This window comes from Homarus americanus, unplaced genomic scaffold (assembly GCF_018991925.1).
Source record: "Homarus americanus isolate GMGI-L3 unplaced genomic scaffold, GMGI_Hamer_2.0 scaffold13603, whole genome shotgun sequence".
In the NCBI taxonomy this organism is placed as follows: domain Eukaryota; kingdom Metazoa; phylum Arthropoda; class Malacostraca; order Decapoda; family Nephropidae; genus Homarus; species Homarus americanus.
Window position 1 is genome coordinate 28,675 of NW_024755719.1, and position 13,174 is coordinate 41,848.

The window sequence follows — 13,174 nt, forward strand, 5'->3', positions numbered from 1 at the left end:
TCTCTCTCTCTCTCTCTCGTACCTCTACAATATCCCAGGTGCCGGACTTCCAGTAGTCGGAAAGGTCGACGAAGTTCTTGGCGTTGTAGAGAGAGAGGGACACTTGATCCCCGTTGAACGTCCACGAGCCGAACTTCATGAGGCAGGTCTGTTGATCGAAGGGGAAGTAGGTGACGTCGATGGTGCAGGAGCTCTGTGGAGGAGACGAAGGAGTTAGTGATGCTGTGGGCAAGGGAGGGCAGGGGACGGGAGGGGAGAGGAGGTTGTCATTATTACCACCACTACCACACTTCAACTCAGGCGTGAAACGGAAGCTTAAAGACAACAACAACCAACAAAAAACACCCAGAGAATATCAACAAACCTGACTGTACGTTTCAAGCGGATCAGAGCCCACGAGGTCAAAGGGAGGGAATAATGGACGGGAGATGAGAGCCTACAGGATTAATTCTTCCTTCGGTGGACTCCCTAAAGACGACCTACTTCACTAAATTCTTCCTTCGGTGGACGCCCTAAAGACGACCCACTTCACTAAATTCTTCCTTCGGTCGCCCTCACAGTAGAGTCATGATGGTCTGGCACTGATATATTAATAAATAAAAATCAATGGGCGGGCCAAAACAGAGTCAAAACAAGGGATCCATTAATCATTTACCCCTGAAGGTAATGAAGAATGGGAACATGTCCTGCTGCCAGGGATTTAGGGCGGCCACTCACCGAGCATTGATAAACAATCCCTCCCTCCCAGGCCACCTACCGAGCATTTTATAAACACCCATCCTCCCTCCCTGGTCATTCTCTGGCTACTCATCAAGGATTTTATAAGCTCTCGTTCTCCCCCTGGTCACTCATCGAACCTATATAGACCTCCCTTGGTCACTCATACAGTTTTTCCATATCCACTGGCCACTCACTGAGCCTTTCATACACATTTAGTCCCTCAACTGTCGTAGCTAACTGAGGCTAGTCACCGAGCTTAATAGTTACAGCCATATTAATAAGGTTAATAGATGTAACCAGCTAGGGAGATCAAGCCTGAGCCTGTCCTTGTCACCGAGCGAACTCAACCAGCCCGGGCCACTCAGTGAGCCGAACCCTCCTCGACCACTCAGTGAGCTGAACCCTCCTCGACCACTCAGTGAGCTGAACCCTCCTCGACCACTCAGTGAGCTGAACCCTCCTCGACCACTCAGTGAGCTGAACCCTCCTCGACCACTCAGTGAGCTGAACCTCCTCGAGTGAGCTGAACCTCCTCGACCACTCAGTGAGCTGAACCCTCCTCGACCACTCAGTGAGCTGAACCCTCCTCGACCACTCAGTGAGCTGAACCCTCCTCGACCACTCAGTGAGCTGAACCCTCCTCGACCACTCAGCGAGGTTAATATAACGGCTTTGTCAAAGAAGTCAAGAGGTGGACTTAAGACCGCCTTATAGAGCCACGGAGCTGAACGAACTCTTGGGTCTCACCGCAAGTTGTGGCTACTCGCTCCTCCTCATCTCAGAGATGAGAAGAAGAGTCTAATACAATTAATCTCAGCTGGAAGTGAACTTTGCTCACACCAGAAACTTTTGAAATTAACTCCGGGTTGAGATGGAGCGGAGAGCGTCTTGTGTGGGTACTGGGCTCCTGACGACGGCGGTATTACGGCGCGTGAGGGAGGGAGGGAGGGAGGGATGGATGGATGGATGGATGGATGGATGGATGGATGGATGGATGGATGGATGGATGGATGGATGGATGGATGGATTAATGGATAGGTGGGTAAATTGAATAATGGGTGAATAGAAAGATAGATTGACATGAATAATTGGGTAGCAAGGTGGCTAGATTGATAACTTAATAGATGGCTGGATGGGTGGATAGGCAGAATAAATCTAGTAGAACGACAAGGGATAGGTGAGGTGAGGTGAGGTGAGGTGAGGTGAGATGAGGTGAGGTGAGGTGAGGTGAGGTTAGGATTAAATTAGACTAAGTTAGGAAGGGATTAGGTTAGGACCAAGTTAAATTAAGTTAGGTTAAGCTAGAAACAAGATACATAGATAAATTAAGATTAATTATTTTTAGGATTAGATAAGTGAATAAGTGACTTATACCTCAGTAGATAAGTAGCTAAGTGACTTTTACGTCAGTAGATAAGAAAATAAGTGACTTTTACCTCAGTAGATAAGTAGCTAAGTTACTTTTAAAGCAGTATATAAGTTGATAAGTAACTTTTACCCCCATTAGATAAGTTTTTAAGTAGATGATTTACTTAACAGAGTAGAAGAGTCGATAAAATAGCCCCATTAGACGGGTAGATGACTGACCTGGTAGATGGCAGGAGGCACCCAAAGGACCTCGCCGTGAGGGTAGATAAGTACGTTGCTCTTGTACCGAACCTCGTAGTTCCCGTCGGCGCTGTGGACAAAAGACACGCATTAACCCATGACGTAGTTGGGTATGTCTTAGGAACCCATGACATTGCTGGGTGTGTCCTAGGAACCCATGAAATTGCTGGGTGTGCCCTAGGATCCAAGGCCATTGCTGGGATCTTGAGAAAAGGTGACTAACGGGGGATTCCTCACGATAAACGCATAATTAATTACCCTGATGCTAACCTAACCTAACCTAACCTAACCTAACCTTCCGTTATAACTTCCATTTTTCATACCGTAAGAACAATAAACACTAGCACACACCTGACACACAGCAACACACACCTGACACACACACACACCTGACACACACAGCAACACACACCTGACACACACACACAGCAACATACACCTGACACACACAGCAACACACACCTAACACACACACAGCAACACACACCTGACACACACAGTAACATACACCTGACACACACAGCAACACACACCTGACACACACACAGCAACACACACCTGACACACACACAACAACACACACCTGACACACACAATAACACACCTGACACACACAGCAACACACACCCAACACACACAACACTTACACACCTGAAACACACAGTAACACACACCTGAAACAGCAACACACATGACACACACAGCAACACACACCTGACACCACACACCTGACACACACAGCAACACACACCTAAGACACACAGTAACACACACCTGAAACAGCAACACACATCTGACACACACAGCAACACACACACTGAAACAGCAACATACATCTGACACACACATCAACACACACCTGACACACGACACCACACACACACAGCCCCCCCACCCCCCCTGACAGCGTCCCTTGACTTCCTCTATCGACCATCCGGGACCGCGTACGTCTTGGCTCTACCTCCCACTGACACTAATTTGAGGCCACTGAGCTCTCTCTACCTCTGAGGCTTGACCTCCTAAACTCTGAATCTCTGGAAATTACAGAAATGACTCCACGGTTGATCAGAACAACGATCGCCATTCACTAGTACAGCTGCGGCCCTGACAGTCCCTTGGCACCATCTGGTTGATAGTTTGGTGGACGATATCAACCACAAAATCACCGAGACAAAGAAAAATATGAGGAAATAGACAATGAAATCAAAACCCTATTACTTACACGACTCCTCCCCCCCGCACCACCCCCAGGGAGACGCCATAACTCAGTCTTTACAAATGAAAGTTTGGAGTGAATTATCTTTTTTTTCTTCAAGCTGTGGAATCGAGAACAGTATTAGGCTTCAAAATATCCCTCGACAAAATTTAATCAGGAACAATGGAGGGATCCTACACACGCTACTGGCCTCCTCCCCTCGGCCTGAACACCTCTAGTGGAAGGACCATTAGGTAAATAGGTAAGGTAAGGTAAAATACTTCCTTACATAGATGAACAAGAATTCACATCACAATATAACCAGTTGCATTAATGTTGCGATCATGTGTACTCGACAAGGACTCCAGTATGGATTATTTTAATAACCTTTTGTTTATTGATTCGTGTTTTCCTGACCCCTGACACCTACTATCCTGATACCTACTACCCTTTGCACCTGACACCAAGTTTCAGGTCAGCTTCAAGTTTACATGATGGTGTCTTATCTTGGTTCGTGACTAAATTTAGTTTCTTAGGGAACATAACCTTGGTCAGGCCGCGAGAGGTGAACTGGCACGCGCGTCTCTGTGTCACCCACCCACTGTGTTGTGTAGCCAGGTGTGTTGTGTAGCCAGGTGTGTTGTGTAGCCAGGTGTGTTGTGTAGCCAGGTGTGTTGTGTAGCCAGGTGTGTTGTGTAGCCAAGTGTGTTGTGTAGCCAGGTGTGTTGTGTAGCCAAGTGTGTTATGTAGCCAAGTGTGTCGTGTAGCCAAGTGTGTCGTGTAGCCAAGTGTGTCGTGTAGCCAGGTGTGTCGTGTAGCCAGGTGTGTCGTCTAGCCAAGTGTGTCGTGTAGCCAAGTGTGTCGTGTAGCCAAGTGTGTCGTGTAGCCAGGTGTGTTGTGTAGCCAGGTGTGTTGTGTAGCCAGGTGTGTTGAGTCTTGCCCACAATATACTGCTCTGTCTCCAACAACCAACGTTTACTGTACACATGAAATAAATATATAATGTGTACTCTTAATGTTATGTTGTGGTAAAGTGAGTAACGTCTTTACATTAACTAACGCTATACTAAGATATATATTAAAACTAATAATATACCACAAAACAACCCGGGTCAAGTACCGTATGACCTTTGACCCATAGGATGACCCCTCACCTTAACTCTGCCACAAGTAAGAAGAACAAATTCAGGTGTTCATGTAAGAGGTCAAGAGGACAATTAAAGGTCAAAGGTTAAATATATAACCTCTAGTGTTTGACATATATATATATCGCTATACGCTCAGTCATAGTGTGTCAGGTGGTGGGTCATAAATCAATAAGTGTCAAGGTCTTGTCACTCACAGCTGCCGGTTATGTCACTCTAGAACTCAACATTATAGTAAAAGAAATTATTTGTTTGGTGAGCCTGTGTGTGTGTGTGTGTGTACTGGGGGTGTGTGTGTGTGTGTGTACTGGGGGTGTGTGTGTGTGTACTGGGTGTGTGTACTGGGACTGTGTGTACTGAAGGGACACACACACACACACACACATTTGGTGTACAATATTGCTCTTGTCCAAAAACTCAAACTGTAACCTATGTCCGTATTAACAACAAGAGCTCTTATACTATAGGAATATATATGTCAAACTTTTATACTTTCTCTCTAACTTTTATCTTTTAATATTATTGCGCTCGGAAAGTAATATTTTGAATATTTTTTTTCGATGGGAGTGAGCTGTTTGAACGCGTTTATTGCTTGCTCTCTCTCTCTCTCTCTCTCTCTCTCTCTCTCTCGCTCTTTCTCTTTCTCTCTTCTTTGTGTTTTTGTCATATTCTTTATTGTATTTTATTTCTAACTCTTTCCCGTTTTCCTGTGTTATCATTTTCGTTGTTCAGGAGATTTTTTTTTGGGGGGAAGGAGGGAGAAGGGAAGGAGGGAGAGGGAGAGGGGGAAGGAGGGAGGGGGAGAGGGGGAAGGGGAGGAGGAGGGAGAGGGGGAAGGGGAGGAGGAGGGAGAGGGGGAGAGGGAGAGGGGGTGGGGTTCACATAATTAATCGTCTCCCCCATAACACCACCCGACTCCATGCTATCCACTCCTTCACGCACACTGTTGCTTCCTGGCTGTCCACCACCCTCACCATTATCCTAGGCGCCTTTATGCTTATTACTTCCATTCTTGGTTTCTCCCTCTTCTTCCTTTTATTCATCTCTTAATTTTATACAATCTTCTGACCCATTTTTCACTATATTTATTCTTCTTCTCCATCTTTTTACCCTTTTTTCCCTACCATGTCAGATATAACAAGTGTCTAGGGATTTTTTGTTTTGGTAACATTGGGATAGATTCGTGTCGCGTTATCTTCTACCCTCCCCACAAACAGAGGGTCATAAGGTCGAAACTCACTTGTTAAACAGTACGATGTCCGGCTTCCATACTTTATCGGGCGGAAGGCGAAGCACTTTGATGCCACCATAGTCGGCTGCGTCCCATCTAAGCTGGTAGTCTTTCCATACCTGTAAGGAGGAAGACAGTGTTATTCAGAAAAGCTGGACTCACACAGGTGAATACAGGTAAGGGCAAGAGGTACAAGCATTAATTAGGTAGTTGATTTAGGTCACCAGGTGTTTCTTGTGACCGAAGCTAACTAATGCTAACTTTACCTCACCCAACATTATGTAATCTAAATTGATCTTATTTAACCGAATCAAACCTCTCCTAACTTAATGTAACCTAACCTAACCTAACCTAACCTAACCTAACCTAACCTAATCTAAACTAAACTAACATCATGTAACCTAACTTAACATAGTCTTATATAACTTAACCTCACGTAACTTAATCTACTCCAAGTACCTAACCAAACCTAGTCCAACTTTACCTAAAACTAATATAACGGAACCTAACCTAACCTGAACTACCTTAACCTAACATAAACACAAGCACATTAACCCAAGTATTACCCTCGTGTCTGCAGGTTGGCGACCCCGGCCCGGCCCTCCACTCCAAAAGTTTTCGGATTGTCCTGAGCTAAATTTTTAACACCTTTACACATATGTCGCATAAGTAAGTGGCAGACATTATGCGACGTCCTGAAGGTGTTGGTTAGTTACGCAGAATAGTGACGTTTTGAAAACATTGGTGAAAGAAAATAAAAAATAATTTGTTTGGGAATAAAAAAAAAAAGTTGGTGATTTTTTTTAAAAGTAGAAATGTCTCATAGGCTGTAAGACACTGAATACTAAACCTCGGTGCAGAAGTGAACACTGAGGACCGGTACGGCAATTTTCAGCCTTCATTTTTCCCAACTGTAAAATGACCAATTCACAGCTGGGTGAACTGGAGGTGCCACGGGCGGGAAACAACGACACTTAAGACAGGAGGCGACAACTGTACCTTAATGGACAAGTTAAATAAGACGGAAAATCGATCGTAAGGACAAAAATCTTCTCCAGTTCCCAATAAATTTCAAATCTGTATTACTGGAAATTGTAGTCTGGTTATAATTATTCATGAATGAGAGAGAGAAAAAAAGCAGTAAATAAAACACTTGCATCAGGAATTTTTACCTCATTCATGATTTATTTTCTCTGCAACAGTTTGCAAGACGTTGGGAAAAAAATCGCAAATTGACAAGGGTCAGCTTTTCGCAATGATAATTAGTAGCGTCAGAAAAAGGTGAGTTTTACCCAATTTTAATAGTTGGTTCATGAAGCCAACAATTAGGACTCGCTATTGAGTGACAACAATGGCGGAGAGGAACAATGATAGTGGTCGTTGGACATATAGAAAATAATACTTTTAAAGCTGATCATTAACTTCCATAAAGGATCAATGAGTGTCACATAAATCAATATATATATAAAACCATTCAATAATTCTATAATATTTCAGGTTTGTATCGTGAATATACGACAGACAAGGGAACCATATTCACGTGCCCACAAGGTGTTGTGTCGTCAGCTCATACAACAGTTGGCAGGACTCCCAGGGTAGGTGACCGGGTCCTGGGGCTGAGGACTGACACAGGACCTCTTCTGAGATATCCTACACCGCCTTAACCCAACGCTATTCTTAACAGTAGGAGTGACATGGTGAGATAGATAGATAGATAGATAGATAGATAGATAGATAGATAGATAGATAGATAGATAGATAGATAGATAGATAGATAGATAGATAGATAGATTTACTCGTGAATTGAGCATAGTCCAGATTATTCACTATTCATTCATTTTTAACAAGTTTTTCCTCTAGTATGTAACACAAACACAACACAGAAAACAACACAAAAAAAGCAACTCGTATGTTTCTCTATATAGGAGGAGGGGCATTTTGTTTTTTATTGAAGATATTTTGAAAATTTCTGAACGCACGTACGGACATATATATGAGGGAAGAATGGATGGAAGGACTGACGGAAGGACTGACGGAAGGACTGACGGAAGGACTGACGGAAGGACAGACAAACAGATTTACTCCATCTTCCTTCGGGTTAAAAGTCTCTGTCGAGGGATAATAAAAAAAGTCCCTCTTAAACATTAAAAGAAATTCATAATCCCGACGGGAACAGAACGATGGTTTCCTGGACCCCAAAAGAAGGGTCTCTCCTCCAGTAGGACTAGGCGAAGGACACTCTGGTCACAAAAAAAAAGATCTTTCAGCGAGTTAGAATGGTATAAGGACTCTCCAGGTTCCAAGAGGGATCCTTCACCCAGCAGCGGCAGGAGGTAGATGGTGGAGGGGGGGGGGGGGCGATCCTGGGTTGTGGTTCCTGGGACACTACAGTAATAAGGTCTCACTGGAAGGACATCAACACCAGCTAGGACTCCTTAAAATACAGCCGCTCTTATTACTAAAGTTTGCCCCCGTTTTCTATTGATACACAAAGAGAGAAAATGGGAAACTTAATACGACGAACTTGTAGTGGATTCCTCCCCTACAAGCGCCGTTTGTCACTCAGCCGACCCTTTTCGAATTCCCCAGCCTACGCCTCCAGCGCCGCCTGACGGAGCGGGGGTCAACTATCAACCCACGCCTACCCCCACCTTATAAGACCTCACCCCGCTGTGACCAGCCTCATTCTAACTACTGCCACCAGCAAGCAACACCTCCTCCTCCGCTCCAGCCTGGCGGCTCCCGCTCCCGCCGGCGACCTTGACGGCCCTCAAGCCGCGTGCCCTCCTCTGGGCACCCTCACCAACCAGCTCTCTCTACTCAACGCTTATAACCATGCTGCTTACCCAGTATCAAGCTACATTGTACATCCAATACAATATGTATACAGAGAGCACAATGTGAGTTTCCTTTCTCCATCCCATCCTGAGTGTGAACCAATATCTCATAACCCCACAAACTAAGTGGATGTGCATGAGACTTCTGTTATCTTATATCGGACGAGTCTTTAGAGGAGTGCTGTTTCCTGGTTGAATTTCTTTGCTTAATTAATTTACGATCTATCAGCACATATATCAAGTCACTGCTTACACTAGACAACAATTAGTAATTAACTCTGGTGGTCTTTCACGAGGATAATAATTCATGTACCTTTGTCACGTCTGGATTAGTTGAGGCTGTGAAGAAGACTATTAAATATAAAACCCAAGTGTTTAAAAAATCCCCCCATTTGTTTTACTTAACCATATTGTAATGATTTTTAATTTCAATACAAGTAATTATCACTACTAATTGACCATTTTGAATTATTTTATTACACTCGGTTAGCTTTGTAATTCCTATCCACATTTATGTAAGTATATCACCCTATTGAAATATATTACTCAAAAATATACTTCACATGTGATAGATATATCCCCCCCCCCCCAAAAAAAAATACCCAACATGTGAAAATATATAACATGAATGAAAAAATATCACACCAGAAAAAAAAAATATCGTTCAGAGGGACAAAAACATCGCGTTCCAAAGTGAAATTATTACACCCCAAAAATAGTAAACGACATTTGTAGGTGAGAGACTTGATCGAGGAATAAGCGATCATAAACATATACAATAAAGCAGAAAAATAAGCCAGAGGAGAAAAAAAAGTTTGGCCAGAGGTGTTAAACTGCTCAAGGTGTTTAAAGGGGAAATAAACTAAAGAGAGGGCGGTAAAGTTTCGAGTGGCTGTGAAGTTCTTCCTTACCACACTAATTAAAACTTCAGCATTTAATTTTTTTCGTGTTTTTTTTTTTGGGGGGGGGGGGGGTGATTTTCCGATCTCTTCTCATTCTTGTTTATCGTGATTCTCTTAATCATTTATATCTTCCTTCTCTCTATTCCTCTTTTCTCTCTCTCTACGTCCTCTCTATTCTATCATTTCCTTCTCCTCCTCTTCCTCTCCTTCCCTCAATCTCTCTCTCTCTCTCTCTGTACCCACATTTTCCTCTCTATGTCCTTCCTTTACTTAACTAACTTCCTTCCTTCCTTCCTTCCCTCCCTTCTCTTTATCCCTTTCTCATTCCCTCACCTCCCGGTTTCTCTTTCTCTTCCTCTCTTCTCTGTCCCTCCCTTTCCTCTCTCTGCCCATCCTCTTTCCCTCTTTCTCCCTTCCTTTCCTTCTCTCCCTCTTATTTTTTCTAGTTTACAGAAATAGAACACACACACACACACACACACACAGCACTAAGACGGTAAAGTATTAGTGTACATGACTGTATGATAACCACCATGTACACAGAGAAACAGTACAGGTTATTACAGTACATAGTAGATCTTATCATTGTACTGTACAACGTTTTGTTAAAGATACGATTGTCTTGTTTATTGTAGATAATAAGGCGTTCACTTGGTTTAAGGCGTTCACTTGGTTTAAGGCGTTCACTTGGTTTAAGGCGTTCACTTGGTTTAAGGCGTTCACTTGGTTTAAGGCGTTCACTTGGTTTAAGGCGTTCACTTGGTTTAAGCGTTCCACTTGGTTTAAGTTTACTTGGTTTTACTAGGTTCCTTGGTATTGTTCGGTTTACGTTCACTTGGTTTATAAGGCACTTGGTTCACTGTTCGGTTTAAGGCGTTCACTTCGGTTTAAGGTATTCACTTGGTATAAGGCGTTCAAGGCGTTCACTTCACTTGGTTTAAGGTATTCACTTGGTATAAGGCGTTCACTTGGTATAAGGCGTTCACTTGGTATAAGGTATTCACTTGGTTTAAGGCGTTCACTTGGTATAAGGTATTCACTTGGTATAAGGCGTTCACTTGGTTTAAGGCGTTCACTTGGTTTAAGGTATTCACTTGGTATAAGGTGTTCACTTCACATAAGACGTTCGCTTGGTATAAGACGTTCACTTGGTATAAGGCGTTCACTTGGTATAAGGCGTTCACTTGGTATAAGGTGTTCACTTGGTATAAGGTGTTCACTTGGTATAAGGCGTTCGCTTCATATAAGGCGCTCACTTGGTATGAGGCGTTCACTTGGTATAAGGCGTTCACTTGGCACAAGCGTTCACTTGGTTTAAGTTCACTGGTAAGATAAGTTCACTTGATATAAGGCGTTCACTTGGTATAAGGCATTCACTTGGTGTAAGGGGTTCACTTGGTATAAGGCGTTCACTTGATATAAAGAGTTCACTTGGTACAAGGCGTTCATTTTATAGGCGTTCACTTGGTCAGTTCACTTGGTATAAGGCGTTCATGGTACAAGGCGTTCGGTAGGCGTTGCCCAGTAACATAAGTTCACTTGGTATAAGGCGTTCACTTGGTATGAGCGTTCACTTATATATGGCGTTCACTTGATATAAAGGCGTTCACACTTGATATATTAGGCGTTCGTTGGTATTAGGCGTTAGCGACTTGATATAAGGCCTATTCTAATTTGGATTCACTTGAACTGGGTTCACTTGGTATGTCTTCACTTGGTATAAGGTTCGGGTATAAGCGTTCTTAGTATAGGTTCGGGTTTAATTCACCAATGGGTATATATTCCACTGGTATAAGCGTTCACTTGCTGGTAACATAAGTTCACTTGATATAAGTTCACTTGGTGTAAGGGGTTCACTTGGTATAAGGCGTTCACTTGGTAACATAAGCTCACTTGATATAAGGCGTTCACTTGATATAAGGCGTTCACTTGATATAAGGCGTTCACTTGGTATAAGGCGTTCACTTGGTTTAAGTTCACTGGTAACACAAATTCACTTGATATAAGGCGTTAACTTGGTATAAGGCGTTCACTTGGTATAAGGCGTTCACTTGGTATAAGGCGTTCAGTTAATATAAAGAGTTCACTTGGTATAAGGCGTTCACTTTGTATAAGGCGCTCACTTAATATATGGCGCTCACTTAATATATGGCATTCACTTGGCATAAGGCGTTCACTTGATATAAGGCGCTCACTTAATATATGGCATTCACTTGGTATAAGGCGTTCATTTAATATACAGTAAGGCGTTCACTAAAATATGCCCTCACTTATCCTGGTAATAACAGCATTTTACAAATATAAAAATATCACAGAATAATGAATAATAAATGCCATTCACTTATTAATGTCTCTTTTACACTCTACTTCCACGTAAATTCATAATATATAGACATTATTTTGCATTATACCACCGCATCATGACCTTTGACACCATCTCATTATAGGTCGATCATTCCATCAGATTACACCGACAGATCACCACAATTCACAGTCAGCCGTTGGTATGAAGATGGGCGTCTCGAGCAACAATAAAAAGTTGTCATAAAAGATTAAAAGGAACAGACGAGAAAACAATTATAAAATATGCAAAGGAAGTGAAAAAAAAATGTGTAAATGGTGATAAAAAATAAGACAATTCTCCAATAATAAATCAGACGAAAGTTAAGTGAAGAGGGCTTACAAGGGACAACCAAAATACCTCCTCTTCCCCCTCTTCCTTCTCTTCTTCCTCTTCCTCCTTCTCTCTGCTCCTGGGTCAGATTCACCGTTTTACAGAAATCCTAAGACGTCAGCCTGTCAGCCTCTCGAACCAAGCAGTCTTAGGGAACCTCTTTCATCTTATCCATCACCCTCCTCTCTTTAATGGAAGCGGCAAAAAAAAAAATCCTTTGGTATTATGCCGCCCTGATATTATCGTCGCTCCACACACACTCACACAGACACCGTAGTCATGCACATCAATACCGCCACCACTCCAGTGCAAGCTCCAGCAGTTACAGTGGGTGCCCAATGCCCATCCTCTCCAGTTAGTGCAGTCTGCCAAACTCCTGGGTGTTACCATAGACCACAAACTGGACTGGAAGGCCCATGTAAACAACACAATCAAGGCAGCCTCGTACCGACTCTACATGCTACGACGACTCAGGTCACTTGGGGCACCCACGCCACATCTGAGGACTATCTACAACGCATTTATACTCCCCAAATTAGCGTATGCGTCACCAGCCTGGTCGTCTTCTCTCAACTCTACCCAACAACGTCAGTTAGAGAAGGTACAGAAGAGGGCCTGCAGAATCATGCTCGGCGCAGACTACGACTACAACAACGCTCTCTCCACCCTGGAAATGCCATCCCTCAGTGACCTCCACCACCACGACTAGTAGGGTTTGGTAGTGGACTACTGCACCATCCTCGTCATCGCCACCTACTGCCACCAGCTGTCCCCCGCCCACCTTGCGCAGTCCGCCACTACAACAAAATTCAGCCCATAAGAGCCGCACCGATAGAGATATAAGAATAGCACCATCCCATCT

General features: G+C 43.4%; 1 protein-coding gene across 3 annotated transcripts in view; it reads right to left on the bottom strand.

The window, feature by feature from the left end:
* LOC121856644 (acetylcholine receptor subunit beta-like 1) overlaps nt 1–13,174 on the bottom strand; it is a 105,076-nt gene that overhangs the window by 12,981 nt on the left and 78,921 nt on the right. For all 3 annotated transcript variants that reach the window (XM_042352314.1, XM_042352313.1, XM_042352315.1), the window contains exons 4-6: nt 5,909–6,018; nt 2,308–2,398; nt 23–193 (exon numbers count right to left, since the gene is read on the bottom strand). In XM_042352314.1, the coding sequence (XP_042208248.1) occupies nt 23–193; nt 2,308–2,398; nt 5,909–6,018 (372 nt within the window). The remainder of the gene's footprint in view (nt 1–22; nt 194–2,307; nt 2,399–5,908; nt 6,019–13,174) is intronic.